The sequence below is a fragment of the Dipodomys ordii genome, unplaced genomic scaffold (assembly GCF_000151885.1).
Source record: "Dipodomys ordii isolate 6190 unplaced genomic scaffold, Dord_2.0 Scaffold281, whole genome shotgun sequence".
NCBI classification, from domain to species: domain Eukaryota; kingdom Metazoa; phylum Chordata; class Mammalia; order Rodentia; family Heteromyidae; genus Dipodomys; species Dipodomys ordii.
In genome coordinates this window covers 174035-190763 of record NW_012267497.1, presented here as the reverse complement: position 1 = coordinate 190763, position 16729 = coordinate 174035, and the positions used below count along the sequence as shown (strand labels likewise).

General features: G+C 48.9%; 1 pseudogene and 1 gene segment (V, D, J or C); both read left to right on the top strand.

Moving 5' to 3' along the window:
- Window positions 1-2130: 2130 nt before the first annotated feature.
- Window positions 2131-6311, top strand: LOC106001266. The segment is given in 3 exon segments: window positions 2131-2217; window positions 5676-6031; window positions 6156-6311. Coding segments are annotated over 3 exon segments (558 nt in total).
- Window positions 6312-8328: 2017 nt separating this feature from the next.
- Window positions 8329-9226, top strand: LOC106001264 (annotated as a pseudogene).
- Window positions 9227-16729: the final 7503 nt, after the last annotated feature.

Sequence of the window (16729 nt, the reverse complement as noted above, 5' to 3'; positions counted from 1 at the left end):
ACCTGTGGGGTGACCTGTGCTCAGTACTGCAGGAGACAAAGCTCATGTGAAAATCCAGCCTGGGAGAGCTGCAGACCCACACACCCCACACACAGGGCTCCTTGCCCAGGTGTGCCCAGTACCGTGTCTGTGTGTGTGTGTGTGTGTGTGTGTGAGAGAGAGAGAGAGAGAGAGAGAGGGTGGGAGAGAGAGAGAGAGAGAGAGAGACCACATGTGTCCAGGTCCACACTATGTATACACACCTGTACCCAGTACAATATATAAATGACTGAGACTTCATGTGTACACGTCCACACTGTGTGAGCCCATCAGGAACTCAAGTCATGCAAAATCATTCAGTCCTCAGGCTTCATGTCTCCTAGTTGATGTTTGGATTTTGTTGGTAACTATGGTTACCCTTTTTTCCCATCAGCCCTCTGGGAATTTCTGCCCTATTCCAGGCTCATGTTGTATTTACAACACCAGTAACTTGTGACTCAACACCCTCTGATTTAGACGATAGCAAAACCTTGGAATCTGAATGTAAAATTAGCCCTGGGGGCACTAGCGCTTTGCTGCCATTGCTATGGATAAATCATTTGGAAGGTACAATGTGAAAGGAGTCCAGTCCGAGGTGGGAAGCTATGGGGTGCATGCCTTGGCTCCCCAACATTCATGACCTGGAATTTAATGCTTTAGCCTGACTCATGGATGGTGACTGTCCTCCTGTCCCCTTGAGGAGGGGAGTTGAACTTTCCTTCCCATTCTGCAAGGGAAGGATGCAGGTGTCTCTTCTGCCACATGAGGACACAGGATGTAGACCATCTAGGAAGCAGAAAAACAGCCCAAAACAGACAGAAAAGTGCTTGACCTTGAACACCTTGACCCCAGACTATGAGAAACAAATACTCACCTTGTATAGGCTTCCCCATCAGGGATACCTTTATACCACCAAGAATGGACTAAGACACCACTGAGCTGAACTTGGTGGCTATGCAGGAGAAAATATCCAGCAAACTATGGATTGAGGCCAGCCTGCACAAGAAGTTGATGAGACTGTATCTCACAATAATCCATGCATGGGCCCACACCTGTAAACTCAAATATAATGGGCATCCTAGGAAGATGACAGCATGAGGCCAGCCCTGGACAAAGTCATTTCACCTTAAGTGAGAAACAGCGTAGAGTCAAAGGAGCTGAAGACATGGCAGAGAGCGTGCTGAGCAAACACAAGGCTGTGATTTCAAACCCAAATACCAAAAATAAAAGTAAATGAAAAGTGAACACAAAATGATCACCCTAATATGATCCCCTTAGCATATTTGCCGTAGGAAGCACACAGCCTTCCTTAACCCACAACCACTGCTGGTGGGAGGAGGGGTAGAGCGGAAGCCAAGGACTTGCTTCCGGAAGAATGCCCCATTTCCTGACTCTGCTGCTGGTGAAGCAGATTTCCCTGTGCTGTGGTGCTTTTGAAATGTTATAAACAAGACCTCTATGTGGTAAAGCTAAACATGTTTCCAGCAAATAAAATAAGTGCATTTCCATAGTTTAAAAGTGACAAAATGGTCAGATGGGTTGGTTGCCCCTCCTCAGTAGGGGAGACTGGCAGGAATGACTGGAGCCAGTCCCATAGACACAGTGTCAGCCCAGAGATAAACACGGTCATGCACAGCAATCCATTCAGCTGCACAGAAAGCACAGATAGGAGAACACCACCCATACCACCAGGAAAAATGCATGGTCATAGCCCCAAAATCACTAAAGAAAATACAGCAAAAATGGCTGGACACACAGCTCAAGGGGCAGTGCACCTCTCTAGCAATCAAGAGACTCTTCAATTAAAAATTCATACCACCAACAATGTGACACATGCACACATCATGATACCTAATGTGAGTGAAGACTGACTGTGCTGTGTAAAATACAGTAAGAGGAGGTCTCCTAAAGCATTCGCTCTGCTGCGGGATGAGGTCTGTGTTCTCTTCCATGTAATCATTGTCACTGCTGGCTTCCTGATTCTCCTGTCTTCTCTGCACTGCCTTTGCTCAGATTCCACCCCAGAGCTGGCTATATACCAAGAGGACATGCAAATGGGGCCTCCCTCTGCTCATGAAAAGCTGCAGCTCTGCAGGTCAGGCCTGACTTCCAGGGGTCCATCCTGAGATCAGCACTGGGCACAGACCTCCACCATGGAGGGGGCTCTGACCTGGGTTTTCCTTGTGGCCATTTTACAAGGTAATTTGCAGGAAAGAAGGGACTCTGAGTGTGTAAGGAGAGCAGAGACGGAGAAACCGTGGATGTGTGTGACCATTGCTGACCTGGATAATCTATGTTTGCAGGTGTGCAGTGTGACATGCAGGTTTTGGAGTCTGGGGGAGGCTTGGTGCAGCCTGGGGCTTCCCTGAGACTCTCCTGTGCAGTGTCCAGATTTACCTTCAGTGGTTATTGGATGAACTGGCTCCGCCAGGCTCCAGGGAAGGGGCTGGAGTGGGTTTCATCCATTTATGTAGTAGTAACATACAGTACACAGACTCTGTGAAGGGCTGCTTCACCATCTCCAAAGACAACAGCAAGAACATACTTTACCTGCAGATGAACAGCCTGAGAGTGGAGGACACGGCCGTCTATTACTGTGCTACAGACACACAGTGCAGGAAATCCAGTGTGGGCCAGACACAAACCTCCCTGCAGGGCGTTCTGCACCAGCAGGGGGCGCTGGGCTCACACTGAGGTCATGCTCAGTCAGCACCAGCAGGGGGCGCTGGGCACACACTGAGGTCATGGCAGTCACAGGAACAGCTGTGGAGCTCAGGCCCTGACTCCTCTGTGTGCCTGGCCTCTCCACAGGACGCAGCGTCCCCCGCAGAGCTGTCCACGGTGTTCTCCTTACTCTTCACCATGCATGGTCGGTGGACACTGCTGAGATCACTGAGGTCAAATCTGAGGAAGGTCAAGATCCCTGCTCAGTCCTTTCCTCTCAGACTCGGGACAGACGCAGTGGACTCCCTGGCTAGGTCAGTCTTTATCCTCAGGTCGGAGTGCACGGGATGTTGTGCAGAGCCAGGGCCTCCATGTCACTGATGGCTTTCAAGGCCCACTGTTCTGCTCACACAGCCCAGCATCCAGCCCGGCTCTGATCCCATTGTCCCCTTTCCTCTTGCTGGTGACATGTGAGGGGCCATCAGTCAGGTCCGGGGGCTGCTCTGTGACCCACTGAGCCCAGTCGAGTGCAATGCTGAGCTGTGGTTACCTTCAGAGGCCCAGTGACCCCCACCAGCTCCTCGGCCTCCGTCCATTTCTACACACGCTGTAGATTATGATTCTCATCCACAGTTCTGGATCTGGTCAATGCTTGATCCTAGAAGGACATATGTGTTGCTAATTGTCTCTGTGTTGTCCACACCTGTCCTTCACACTAAATCTCCTGCAGACATGACCTGTATTTAGTCTCTAGACCCCATTTCCAGTACTGGGACCTGGAGGTCAATGAGGCTGTGTCCCTGGCTCCTGCATGCCTGGGAAGAACTCACTGGTGTCCCCAGGCTGCGTGCCCTGGACCGTCCTGTCCTCCTCTCTATGGACTCTGGCGGGAAGCTCTGGGGATACCTGTAGCTAAGGGGACATGGATAAGTGTAAAAACAGTCATCACTTGGGATTTCACCTGCATCACCTCACTGTCCTGAGCCTGTGCACATGGGACTGAGGACCGGCTGGGGCCAGGTCCTCCTGGAGCACGTGGGCTGTGGAGGTGCAGGGTGGGTGGGAGCTCCTGCGATTGGCCATCAGGAAGAGATCTAGAACCTCCCACAGAGCCTGCTGCAGTTGCTGCCTCTGTGGTGGAATGTCATCCTCTCTGGGCTGTTCCCACTCAGATCCACCCAGGTTGCCAGAGAGGAATTAGTGAGGAATGCCATTCCATCCACACAACACCTCCACTGCAACCTTCAACAGGCTTGGCTTGTAATGTGCGGCATTGATCTGACGAGGGGTATTTCCAGTCCTGGGTCACTCAAAAGCCAGGCTGCCGCGCCTCAGTATCAAGGCTGTGTTTGTGTAAAGGCCTAGAGAAAAGGCACCTCAGAGACAAGTGAGGAAGGGGGTAATATGGGGGTAGGGACCTGGGGCGAACATGGTGACCTTCCTGGCTGACAGGTTTCTCACAATGTGCATGGATGAGAGCAGTGCTCCATGTGCAATAAGAGCAGAGAGCTCAGGTCATCCCTGCTTCCCAGAACAGCGATGCTAATGGTCCTCTCCTGCTGTTGTTATATGTCTCAGTGGGAGACACATACAATAGACCCTATGGAGAGATCAAAGAGTACAGCTCTTCACAAAGACTAAGTCAAAGACCAACAAAGTAAGCACCAGAAAGAGGGTACTGGGAGTGGAGAGATGAGGGGCAAATGGTAGAAGAATGAAGGAGACAACGTGGAGAATGCAGGCAAGAATACAGTGCATAGGCCACAGAATTGAGAACACTGAGCTAAGGGTGGGACAAAGGGGAAAGGTGAGGAAGGAATGACACAGATCCACATGCCTTGTATCCATGACTGCTTTGTTCAATGATGTCAGCATACATGTCCTGAACATTAAGCAGAGAGAGGGAAGAGGTGGGGTGGGCAGGAATGTTGAAATGGGCAAAGTTGATTAAGCCTCAGTGTGTTCATAAAGTGCCTCACTGAACAGCAACATCTTTATAGAACAACTTAGTTTATTTTGTTTTTATTTAATTAAAAAAATTGAGTAGCTAATGTACAGAGCGGTTACAGTTACCTGAATCAGGTACAATCAGTGCAGTTCTTGCTTTTTTTTTTTTTTTGGTCCCGTCGTGAGGCCTGAACTTTGTGCCTGGACGATTCCCCTCAGTTCTTCAGCTCAAGGCTAGCGCTCTAGCACTTGCACCACAGCGCCACTTCCAGCTTTTTTTCTTTTTGCTTATGTGGTGCTGGGGAATTGAACCCAGGACCTCAGGCATGCAAGGCAAGCGCTCTACCACTGAGCCACCTTTCCAGTTCTCAGTGCAGTTCTTAATGAACCATTTTCCCCTTCTGTTTCTCTCTCCCAATCCTTCCTTCCTGTCCCCACCCATAAGATTTCCAATTCATTTTCCACAGTATTTGGTGAATATCACTGTGATATTTATTCATTCCTGTCCAGATTTTATGTGACTCCATTACTTTCCCAAATACAAACAATTAGTAAAAATACAAAATTAAAAGGGAAAATGTTTTTTAAAAAACAAATGATTAGCAAACTTGACTAATGGAAGCAGAGTTAAACTTCTGTAAAGAAGTTCATATTAAATCTGGTTTTTTTGAAGCCAATTGATTGGAGACATTTCATAGTTTATACACTAAACTAACAAACTCTGCCTTCCACCTGCATCTCCTCTGTGCACTGCCCTCCTGAGACTTCTGCCCCAGAGCTGCTTTATAGCAGAGGACATGCAAATAGGACGTCCCTCTGCCCATGAAAACCAGCCCATCCCTGACCTGAGCTCTGTGAGCTGATTCCACCAGTGACTGAGCACAGACCACCACCATGGAGCTGGGGCTGTGCTGGGTTCTCCTTGTTGCTCTGTTCAACGGTGATTTATGGGGAGCAAGGGATACTGAGTGTGCAAATGGACATGAGTGGGAGGAACAGTGGACATGTGTGTGACCATTGCTGACCAGGATTCTCTGTGTTTGCAGGTGTGCAGTGTGAGGTGCGGCTGGTGGAGTCTGGGGGAGGCTTGGTGCAGCCTGGGAGGTCCCTGAGACTCTCCTGTGCAGCCTCCGGATTCACCTTCAGTGATTACTACATGCACTGGGTCCGCCAGGCTCCAGGGAAGGGGCTGGAGTGGGTGGCGGTTATATGGTATGATGGAAGCCAGCAAAAATACATGGAGTCTGTGAAGGGCCGGTTCACCATCTCCAGAGACAACTCCAAGAACATGCTGTACCTGCAAATGAACAGCCTGAAAGCAGAGGACACGGCTACGTATTACTGTGCTGCACACAGTGCATGGAGTTCAGTGAGAGCCCAGACACAAACCTCCCTGCATTGGGCTCTGGCCTGCAGGGGGCGCTCAGCACACAGGGAGCTCAGGCTCAGCCCCAGGGCCAGGAGCAGAGGGAAACTTCCAGCTGTGCTCCTCTGTGTCTGCCCTGCCTGTGCTCATCCTACCCCAGTTCCACTGTCTGTCTGCCCTGCCTGTGCTCATCCTATCCCAGTTCTCCTCTGTATCTGCCCTGCCTGTGCTCATCCTATGCCAGGTCCACTCTGTGTCTGCCTTGCCTGTACTCATCCTACTCCAGTTCGACTCTGTATCTGCCCTGCCACTGTGAGATTTACTTAAACATAGGATGTCACTTCCTGAACACACACAGAGAATAACACACTGGTAAAATTCACTTTGCCATGTCCACCAAGATTAGATCTGAGGAAGACTAGAGATAAAACAAACAACACAAGATCAACCCAAATATAATAAGAAATGCTGCCAACAAATCTCCTAGAAACATTGAGACATAATGGAACACATAGTGTTTCATGATATAGAGAATTCAAGATTGTTAGGAAACACATTTACTGTCATATCAAATTTAAACTGGACATCAATGTATTGCCCATTTCATGCAACTAGAAGCACCTTACATTAGCTACATCATCACCAGGAACATGCTGGGATGCATGATGCTGTGTTGTTACAACAACTGCAAGGCCACTAAATAAAAGAAATGTTTTATCTGCACCTTAATTCTGTGGGACAACCTTTATATATCTTGAACTTCACTGCCCAAAACATTGTTGTGAGCCGAGCTGCTCATATCTACATGTTCAGAAAGTTGGTAGGAAGATGGATGGCAAAGGCCATTCTGATGCTGCTCAGATAGAAATTAGGGACAGGGCAGGGAGCATGGAGCACAGGACATCCTAGGGAGGACGTGGCAGAAGTGGCTGAGGTACGTTCACATCTTGGGTGACTGTAGAAGTCCACCTAGGGCAGGCCAGCAAGCTTATGGGAGTGGGAATCTCTCAGCAGCGTCAAGTATTTTGGAATGCATTCTTTGACTTCTTGTAACAAAACGAGAGAAGAGAACAAAAGGATAAATGTAAAGTCAGAAAGAGTCAACGAGTAATAAACAGAGAGGTCTCTAAGGAGGTGCCGCAGTATGGCAGTGGCCAGAGGAACAAATCCTAAGATTTGCTGTGGACAGAGAGAGGCCGGGGCTGCTGACCAGGAAAACAGAAATGAGAACCAGGGACATTTCAGAGGCAGCCACCCCCAACCCAGACCCACACTGCAGCATCTTCTGTGTTCTGCTGAGATTTTAACATAAGACACACACACATTATAAACGTCACCCTCAGGGACTGAAATGACTGTGGGACATCAGGGCCTCTGGTTCTGAGGGAGGCTCTGTCCTGTTCAACCCCAGACCCAGGGCCTGCACCCCTCCCACCAGGCCCCATTCTGAACGTTCACCTCCTCTCTGTGCTGACATGCTGGGGACCAAGACCTGACTTTCCACTTGGACCTCCAAGTTATGGAACCCAGAAGCACAACCCTCCTGACACTTTTAACTCAAGTTTGGGTAAGAAGCCATACTTGTGAGTAGTATTATGAAAAGTGTGCCATAAGAATGCCTCTGTACACACATGCTCAGACACATGCACACACATCAATAACAGGTCAGGTCTCCCATTCACATCTATGTGCACATACATCAACAACTGGCCAGGTGTCCAATGAAGACACAGGGAAATCAAGACTTTCTATGCAGAATACAGAGCCCATGGAATATCCTACGGATAATTTAGATTTTATATCAGGATCAATTAAACATGTAAGTTGAAACTCATCAAATTTCGGCTCAAGTGAAAAATAAATAGATGACATGCTTTGGAGAGGAAGAAATGTTGACAAATCCCACACCCAACAGCATTTGTGCATCCAGACTGTGAGAGGAACCCTCAACACTCAACTGTTGTAAAACCCATTGATGAGCTGGCAAAGACTTGTACAGATATTGTGTAGTTGTGCCTAGGCTAATGCATGTCAAGTGCACACTTGGTGACTGTGAGGTTCATGTAGGCATTTATCCTCAGTGAGGTTGTTGGCAGTAGGCAGTCGATGAGATGAGAGGAAGTGACAGACATGCAGATGATGACAGAAGACATGCAGGCTTGTCAGCAGTGTCCCCATGAGCCTGGCTCTCTGAGTCTTCTTTCAGCAGCTCCTGCAGTGCATCACGTCTCTCCTGCTCTCACTAGAGGACCGTGACCCACTCAGCTCAAGAATGGAGCAGAGGACACCGACCTCAGCAATGAGGGAGAGGAAGGACAGATGACGTCGCAGACATGACATCTTCTCCCCAGAGCACACTGCTGTGTGGAACCTGTGTGTACTTTCCCGTCTGTGCAGGGAGGTGACTGTACTATTCAGATCAACATGGGATGAATACGTGGATAACCAGCAGGTGGAAGCAATGGGATGCCGTGTGTTCTGGGAGGCCATCTTTGTAGCAATGCCCCTCAGGACTCTCACATCTGCCTCAGCACTGCCCTCCCTGACACCTCCACCCCTGCTCTCACTATGTAGCAGAAGACATGCAAATAGGGACTTCCTCTACTCACTAAAACCAGCCAGCCCTGACCCTGAAGGCGTGGAGAGACGTCAGCCCTGGATTCCAGGTGAACCATTCAGGGCTCAGGCTGACACAGAGCACTCACCACGGAGCTGGGTCTGCGCTGGGTTCTCCTTGTTGCTCTGCTGAAAGGTGATGTATGGAGACAAGACACACTGAGTGTGCAAATGGACATGAGTGGGAGGAACCCTGGACATGTGTGACCATGGTTGACCAGGATTCTCTGTGTTTGCAGATGTGCAGTATGAGGTGCAGCTGGTGGAGTCTGGGGGAGGATTGGTGCAGCCTGGGGGGTCCCTTAGACTCTCCTGTGCAGCCTCTGGATTCACCTTCAGTAATTCCTGGATGAGCTGGATCCACCAGGCTCCAGGGAAGGGGCTGGAGTGGATTGCACTAATTAATACAGATGGTAGTAGCACAAGGTACCCAGACTCTGTGAAGCGCCGGTTCACACGCTGTACCTGCAAATGAGCAGCCTGAGAACCGAGGACACGGCCCTGTATTACTGTGCAAGAGACATAGTGAGAGGAGCCCAGTGGGAGCCCAGACACAAACGTGCATGCAGCCTAGGCCAGCAGGGGGCGCTGAGCCCTTGTCACCTGCAGGTGTGAGTGAGGAGGTGGCCCTGGGGTCTGGGCCTGCACCCCTCACAGGGCTCCCAGGACCCGAGATTGCATCTCCCCTGCACTGCCTGCCAAGGAACCCAGAAGGCTTAGCTCCTTCTTATTGAACACAAGGCAGTTGAGTGACAGAACAGTGAGTCCCAGGGTCCGGCTTCAGGACAGAATTGGTCCAGCACAACTTAGCACTGGCAGTGAGCTCATTGTGGGTGTAACAGTCAGTGTTAGGTTTTTTTAAAAAAGAGGCAGCCGAGTAAGAACTGCACCATGCACCTGGTATTCAGGTAAGGGGTAGGTTTATTCAGTAGACCTGCTGGGACCAGGCAAGGTTGGCACTCCAAGCAGTTGGCAAAAGAGAGTGTCTGGCCCTGGGTTAGGCCTTATATAGGATAGGGGCGGGGAAAGGTGTGACCAGGTAAGTGGGATCAGGTGGGAGAAAGGTGTGGCCACATCAGGTTAAGACGTGACCTCATCTGATGCAGATGTGACCTCTTCCAGGTGTCCCAGTTGCCTAGGTAACACAGGTACTGGGCGAGGTCTGTTCCTTGTCCAGGAATGGACCTTACATTGCAGCCTTTTGATAATTATGAAAAAGGGTGAAGATTCTCTCTGGCTATTTCCTGCTGGCAAGGGGTGTCGACAGTAGGGGTAAAAGGCTGAGATGTGGTCCACTCTGGGAGAAGGCGGCAGGCAGCAGCTGTCACTTGGGTGCTGAGTCCTTCGATGAAGTCTGGAGGAGTTTCATGAGGCATTGATGGAAACCTGAACAAATGGAAACTCTGACCATTTTTAAACCTAGAATGGCTAGCCTTTGAGAGGGAATCTAGAGGGGGGTTCCTGGGACCCAGCCTGCATCGCACTCTTCAGGGCACAGGCCAACATGTAGAAAAGAGAAAGAGAGAGATAGGGAAAGTTGGACATGACTGGCAGAGAGAGAACAAAGAGAACCTGAAAGTAAACAGACTTCTGACCATTTACCATTGCAGTGGCAAAAACTGTTTAAAACTGAGAATGGCAGAAAAATTGACTTGCAGCACTCCATTAAATGTAGAGTCAGTCTGGTGAGTGAAGGAGAGCTGACCAGGCAGAAGCAGCATCCCGACTTCCCCCAGAGCCCTCTAGAGAGAAATGGCCACACCCCCAAAACCAAGCGTCCTCGGCTTCGGAGGTGACTGGCCTTTCAGCTAAAGGCCACAGGAGCTCTCTGGCATGGTGTCACGTCTGGACAGAGACTGAGCAACAGAGAGCCGTAGAGAGTAGTTTCACTCACCAGAGTAGAGAAGTGGTGTGGACGTGGATGTGAAAGCCAGCAATGGTATTGGTGAAAAATCTCACGTGGTGTCTCAAGGCAGTTCGGTTCACAAAAAAGGGGTGGTTAGGAAATTCTAGGTTTTATTGGGTAGCCGATGAAAAGAATACCACACGCTATTCAGGCAGGAAAAGAAGTTAATTTGACTGAACGGCTGCCCCCACCAAGCATGGTGGAGAAGCATGGCTGAAAAAGGAAAGGGGGGAGAGGGAAGGAAGAGGAATGACCCACCTCTGTGCCAGGACTTACCTAGGCCAGGGACAGGAAGAGGTGTGGCCAGGTGGGGGAAAGGTGTGGCCACACTGGATCTGGATGTGACCTCAGGTCTGGGAGGCATGTGACCAGAGGTGGCCTGGGATGTGACCTAGTAGGAGAAGCTGACTGCTTTCAGCTCTGCTAGTTCCATGATGTCTGCAAGAAGTGAATCTCTTGGATGAAGTCTGGAGGAAGTCTTCTCAAGCAGGGGGCTGGACAAAGATGAAAAGGAAATATATTACTGAAAAGATTGGATGTCCATGGCTTGGAGGTCACCTAAGGGATGAGGTAGTGAGGTGTTTGGAGAGGAGAGCAGTTAGCTCAGTGTTACTCACCCGGATCTTCAGGGATGCCAGACAGCCTTACCTTGGTAGGCCCAAGCGGGGAACAGGTGTACCTGGAAGTCAGTGTTGGTATAGACGGGGCAGGAGCAGGAGCCCTTTCTATTCTTGACAGGTGAATCCACTGGGGCTGTCCCTTGAGCTTGACTGCGGTGGGCGTGGTCAGCAGAACCTGGTGAGGGCCTGTCCACTTAGGGTGTAAACCAGATGGATTAAGGGTCTTGAGAAACACTTGATCACCAGGCAAAATTGGGGGAGTGGGAAAGGGGACTTGATGAGGCTGAGGGAGATACTGGTCAGCATGTTGGCGCAGCATGTGCCTAAGAAAGGTTAGGACAGGAAGGTAGTCTATTAGTGGAGTCTTGGCATTGTCAGTAGGGAAATTACCTAGGAGAAAAGGTCTTCCATACATTAACTCAGAGGGGCTGAGGAAAGTAGGGCTGCGGGGAGAAGCACCTAAGCAGGGAAGCGCCAGGGGTAACAGTTCTGGCCAGGATTGCTGGAGCTCTAGAGAAAGTTTAGTAAGTTGTGTCTTAAGGAGCGCATTAGCTCTTTCAACCTTTCCAGAAGACTGAGGCCTATAAGGAATGTGAAGAGGATGCCACCTGTTGGGTCACTTTGGAGATGAAAGCAGGTCCGTTGTCAGATTGAAGTGACCTGGGTAAGCCAAACCTAGGAATAATTTCTTTAATAAGGACGGAGGCAACAGTGTCAGTCGTCTCCGACGTTGTGGGAAAGGCTTCGATCCATCCTGAAAAGGTATCAACCATAGTTAGAAGGTATTTCAGCTGCTTACATCTGGGCATGTGAGTGAAGTCTATCTGCCAGTCTTCCCCTGGGGTGTGTCCCAGTGCTTGGTGTGTGGGGATGCAGCTGGTCGGAGACCACCCTGTGAGGAAGTAAGAGAACACATGGGGCAGGCTTGGGTAATAGCCTTTAGTCGAGTAGTTAGGCTAGGGCAATGGATTAAAGGTTTAAGAAGGTGGGAGAGAGGCTTGTATCCAATATGCAGCGCCTGGTGAACTTGGGAAAGAAAGCTGTCTGCTTGTGTCTCAGGAAGAACAACTCATCCTTCTAGGGACCACCATTCCTGTGCTTCCTGGGAGGCTCCCTGGTGGGTAAGTTCCCTGAGCTCCTGTGGGGTATAAGAGGGTTGTATTGAAGGCAATACCAGAAGCAAAGAAGCTGGAAGTTGTCTCTGGAGTTGTCTCTGGGCTGCTAGCTTTGCCTACTTTTGAATTGCCAACTGTAATGGCATCCAGTCCTGTCTGGTGTCCTCTGCAGTGAATGACCACTACCTGTTGGGAAGGGAAGCAGCTTCTAATAGCTTAAGAATAAGTGAGGCATTAGTAATGGGAGCCCCTTTGGTGGTCAGGAAGCCACGCTCCTTCCAGATTGCTGCATGTGAATGGAGAATATGATAGGCATATTTTGTCTGTATAAATATTAATCTTCTGACCCTTGGCTGAAATTAAGGCCCTAGTTAAAGCTATAAGTTCTGCCTTTTGTGAGGTAGTGCTAGGAGGCAGAGGGCTGCTTTCAAGAATGGCACAGTTATAAACAATGGCATAGCCCGCAACTTGCCTTCCTGAAGAGGTAGATGTGGAACTGCTATCGATGTACCAGGTGTCTTCTGGATCAGGAAGAGGAGTTTCCGAGATACCTGTAAAATGGGGTGTGAATTCCTCCAAGGTCTCTGTACAGGAATGGGAAAGAGGGTTAGAATTGGATGGAAGCAAGGTAGCTGGATTGAGCGGGGAGCAGCTTTCCAGTGAAAAGTCAGGGTTTTGAATAAAAGTAATATGAAGCAGCTGTAGGCAGGAAGGGGAAAGGGAAGACAGGGATTTATGAGACAAAAGGTCCTTTAGTCTGTGGGGAGAGCAAATGGTAGTGGGTTGGTCAAAAGTGAGTTTTGTGCTCTCCTGTGCTAAGGTGGCTGCTGCTGCCAAAGCTCGAAGACAGGCTGCCATTTATGTTAGGTTTTTTTTTTTTTAAAAAAAGAGGTAGCCAAGTAAGAACAGTACCACGCATGTGGTATTCAGGTAAGGGGTAGGTTTATTCAGTAGACCTGCTGGGACCAGGCAAGATTGCAACTCCACGCAGCTGGCAAAAGAGAGCATCTGGCCCTGGGTTAGGCCTTATATAGGGAAGGGAGGGGGAAAGGTGTGTCCAGGTAAAGGGAAATGGGATCAGGTGGGAGAAAGGTGTGGCCACATCAGATTCAGATGTGACCTCTGGATGCAGGTGTGACCTCTTCCAGGTGTTCCAGTTGCCTAGGTAATGCAGGTACTTGGCGAGGTCTGTTTGCCATCCAGGAATGGACCTTACAGTCAGCAACCGATCTCAGGACACAGTTACATGGTACCACAGCCACAGAACCATTCCTACAGCACAGATTCTCTGCAAAGCCACACAAGGCAGAGACAAGACCAACACTGGATGTGGATGTCGTGTCTGATAATCTGCACACACACTCACCCAAGAAGCAGGAAAGACTGTCATTTCCATCACTGATGAGTCTGTGGGAGCAGAGGACCCTTCGAAGCTCAGGACAGATTCCGTGGTGGCAACATTCTTGCCAAGGCCACAATCCATATGGTGCAAGGCAAAGACCGAGATCTGACCAACATTCATTCGTGTCTGATAATCCTGCACACATATATACAGAGAGGAGGAAAGGGTTGGTGACATTTAAGAAAGACCAGAGAAGCCTCTCAGGAAACTGAAATGACTTGGGAGAGCCTAGAAAGGACAGGTTCTTGGGTTTTCATCTCAGCCTGGGGCAGAGGAAGGTGAGTTCCTCCTCTGCACACACAGCAGGTCAGAACCACTCACTGAATGCATGAGAGGGGAGAACCAGCACTCCCTTAATCCATGTCCACCAGTGACACACAGGGAAGGGAGAGAAGTGAACTTGGTGCTGCCAGAGTCTGACGTTAAAATGTAGACTACACGCTCATTCCTGTGACTGCACTCCTACTGCATATGACAGCAACAGGGTAAAATAAAGACCTAAAGGCACAAAGAAATTGCTGGAAAACACCTCTTCAGCAACATGAAATAATGTCAAAAGAGTAAAGCTTCATCATAAGGATAGTAGTGATAATGTCTCTAAAATGATTTACTGTGCATGGTGTATAGTGGAAACAAAGGTCTCAAGGAAACAACTAAGTGTAGAACTCAATAAAATAATGATCAAAATCTGTATTGACAGTTCCTTAAAAAGATAAACAAATATTCAAATACAAGAAAATATACTTAATCTCAATGAAATGCAAATCAATTCCACAGTGGAATATCACCTCACCTAAGTCAGCATGACTGTTATCACAAACATGGAAGAATATAATTGCTGGCTTTGGGTGGAGTGTGGGGAGGAGTTCTGCTCAGAATGTAAACTCCTAAGTTTTTTGCTGTTTTGTGGGGTTTAATATTTTTAATTTTAGGAAGGGCCTGAGATTAAAGTAAAGTTCCAACAAGAGAAGAACAGGTAAATGCTATGGGATAGGTGTGGACAATGGAATAGAACTAACCCACAGAAAGGAAGAAAGACTGTCGTTTGTGATAGACCTAAAGGAAGTTAGCTTAAAGGAAATAAACCAACAATAGAACCACCAGTATCACATTATGTCTAGAAGAACAGAAAAGGAAGTGTTGGTTACTAGAGAATGAGGAAGGATGGAGGGAGGACAGGATTATTCGGAGGTTGGAAGTTGGGTACAAAATTGCAAGCAAATAAGGAATCAACTGATAAAACAATTTGAAGAACATGAAAATAGTTTATTGATAGTTACCACATCAATATTTACCTATGAGAAATCTGTTACATGTAGTGACTCATTGAGGTTATGACAATATACAATACATGTGGGGGCTGGGAAGGTGGCTCACTGGTAGAGTGCTTGCCTTGCACGAATGAGGCCCTGGGTTTGATTCCTCAGTACCACATAGGCAAAAAGAAAAAAGCCAGAAGAGGCGCTGTGGCTCAAGTGGTAGAGCGCTAGAGCTGAGGGACAGCGCCCAGGCCCAGAGTTAAGGTCCCACAACTGGAACCAAAAAAAAAAATACATGTGATATTGTCACAAATACACAATGCATGAACCAGAAAAACAAACAGGAAAGCTTGACAGTGACAAATGATACACCAGAGCCCAGTGTCAGGAATCTGCCTGAACCCTGGCTGTCTTGGTTGGTGGTCAGAATGAAGTAAAGTGCAGCAAAGCCACACCTGATCTCGGGTCAGGAGGGAGGCTCTGCAGAGCTCACAGGTGAGCACCATTCTCTTGGAACACACCAGGATCTGTGGCATCAGGAAGGTGCAGCTGCTGCTCTTTCCTGGCAGCCTCTGGGCTTTCCTCTTCCCCTCAGGGTCTCAGGTGGTTTCCTGTTTCTTCTCTAAGTTCACATCTCAGCTTCCTTGTCAAATGTTCATGAAGAGATCCTGGGCTCTGCTTTAAAAATAAAAGTGGAGCCTCTGATCCTAGCTATTCCGGGGTCTGACATCTGATGCTCAATTGGGAAGCCAGCCTGTGCAGGCAAGTCTGTGCTGTTCAAATCTAATGATCCAAGACAGCAGTAGTGAAGCTGTGGCTCAAGTGGTACAGTGTTGCCTTCAGCAACAGTTCATGGGCTGGGTCCAGGCCCTGGGTTCCAATCCCCAGGACAGCACAAAAAATGCAGCCTGCAGGCTTGTATCTGTCATGATAGAAGTTAGTTCTTGCTGACCATGAACACAGAATTGTTCACTAATGGAAGTGTGTCAGCACACTCACTACTAGAATTCAATGAATGTCCAGGTCTCAGGGACTGGTCAGGTAAACATGACAGGAACCAGGAAAACAAAGGTTTCAGGTAGAGTGGGTATGTAGCTGTCAAACACTGATGATAGAAATGTACATATTTGGCCAAGAAGAGAAAACATAACAAATTCATAGCCCAGTAGTTTAAAGCACTGCAGATCACTGGGTCACAGATGTGTGTGTGAAGATCACATACTGGCCCTCCCCAGCCCAGACCTGAGGGCCTTTCTCCAGGTGCCTCCATTTTCAGACCTACAGAGGTTCAGCCTCACTGTTCTCTGCCAAGCCAGCGTCTCACAGGCCCTGGAGGCTCTTGCAAATCCCCTGAACAGTACCGGACAGGACACAGGAAGGGGACTGCTGTGCTTACAGTGCCCAGAACAGGTACCCGTGGTCCATGCCCATAAGCAGAGCTGTTCTGCTTGAAGGTGGAGATCTATTCTAGCTAGATGTTTCAGGAAACTCCTTTCAACCATTTCCTGTGTGGTGTGTGTGTGTGTGTGTGTGTGTGTGTGTGTGTGTGTGTGTTGTGTGTGTGTGACAGCCCTACTCCTGCAGACTGAGTGTGTGTGTGTGTGTGTGTGTGTGTGTGTGTGTGTGTGACAGCCCTACTCCTGCAGACTGAGATTGAGGAGCTCACCAGGCCAGCACAGCCAGGCCAAGCAGTTCATGAGACTCCATCTCAGAGAAAGAAGCTCAGTGTGCTGACATGTGCCTATAATCCCAGCCATGATGGAAACTTCACTTAGGAAGATGGAGCTCCAGTTGAGAATATGACCAAAATCACCAG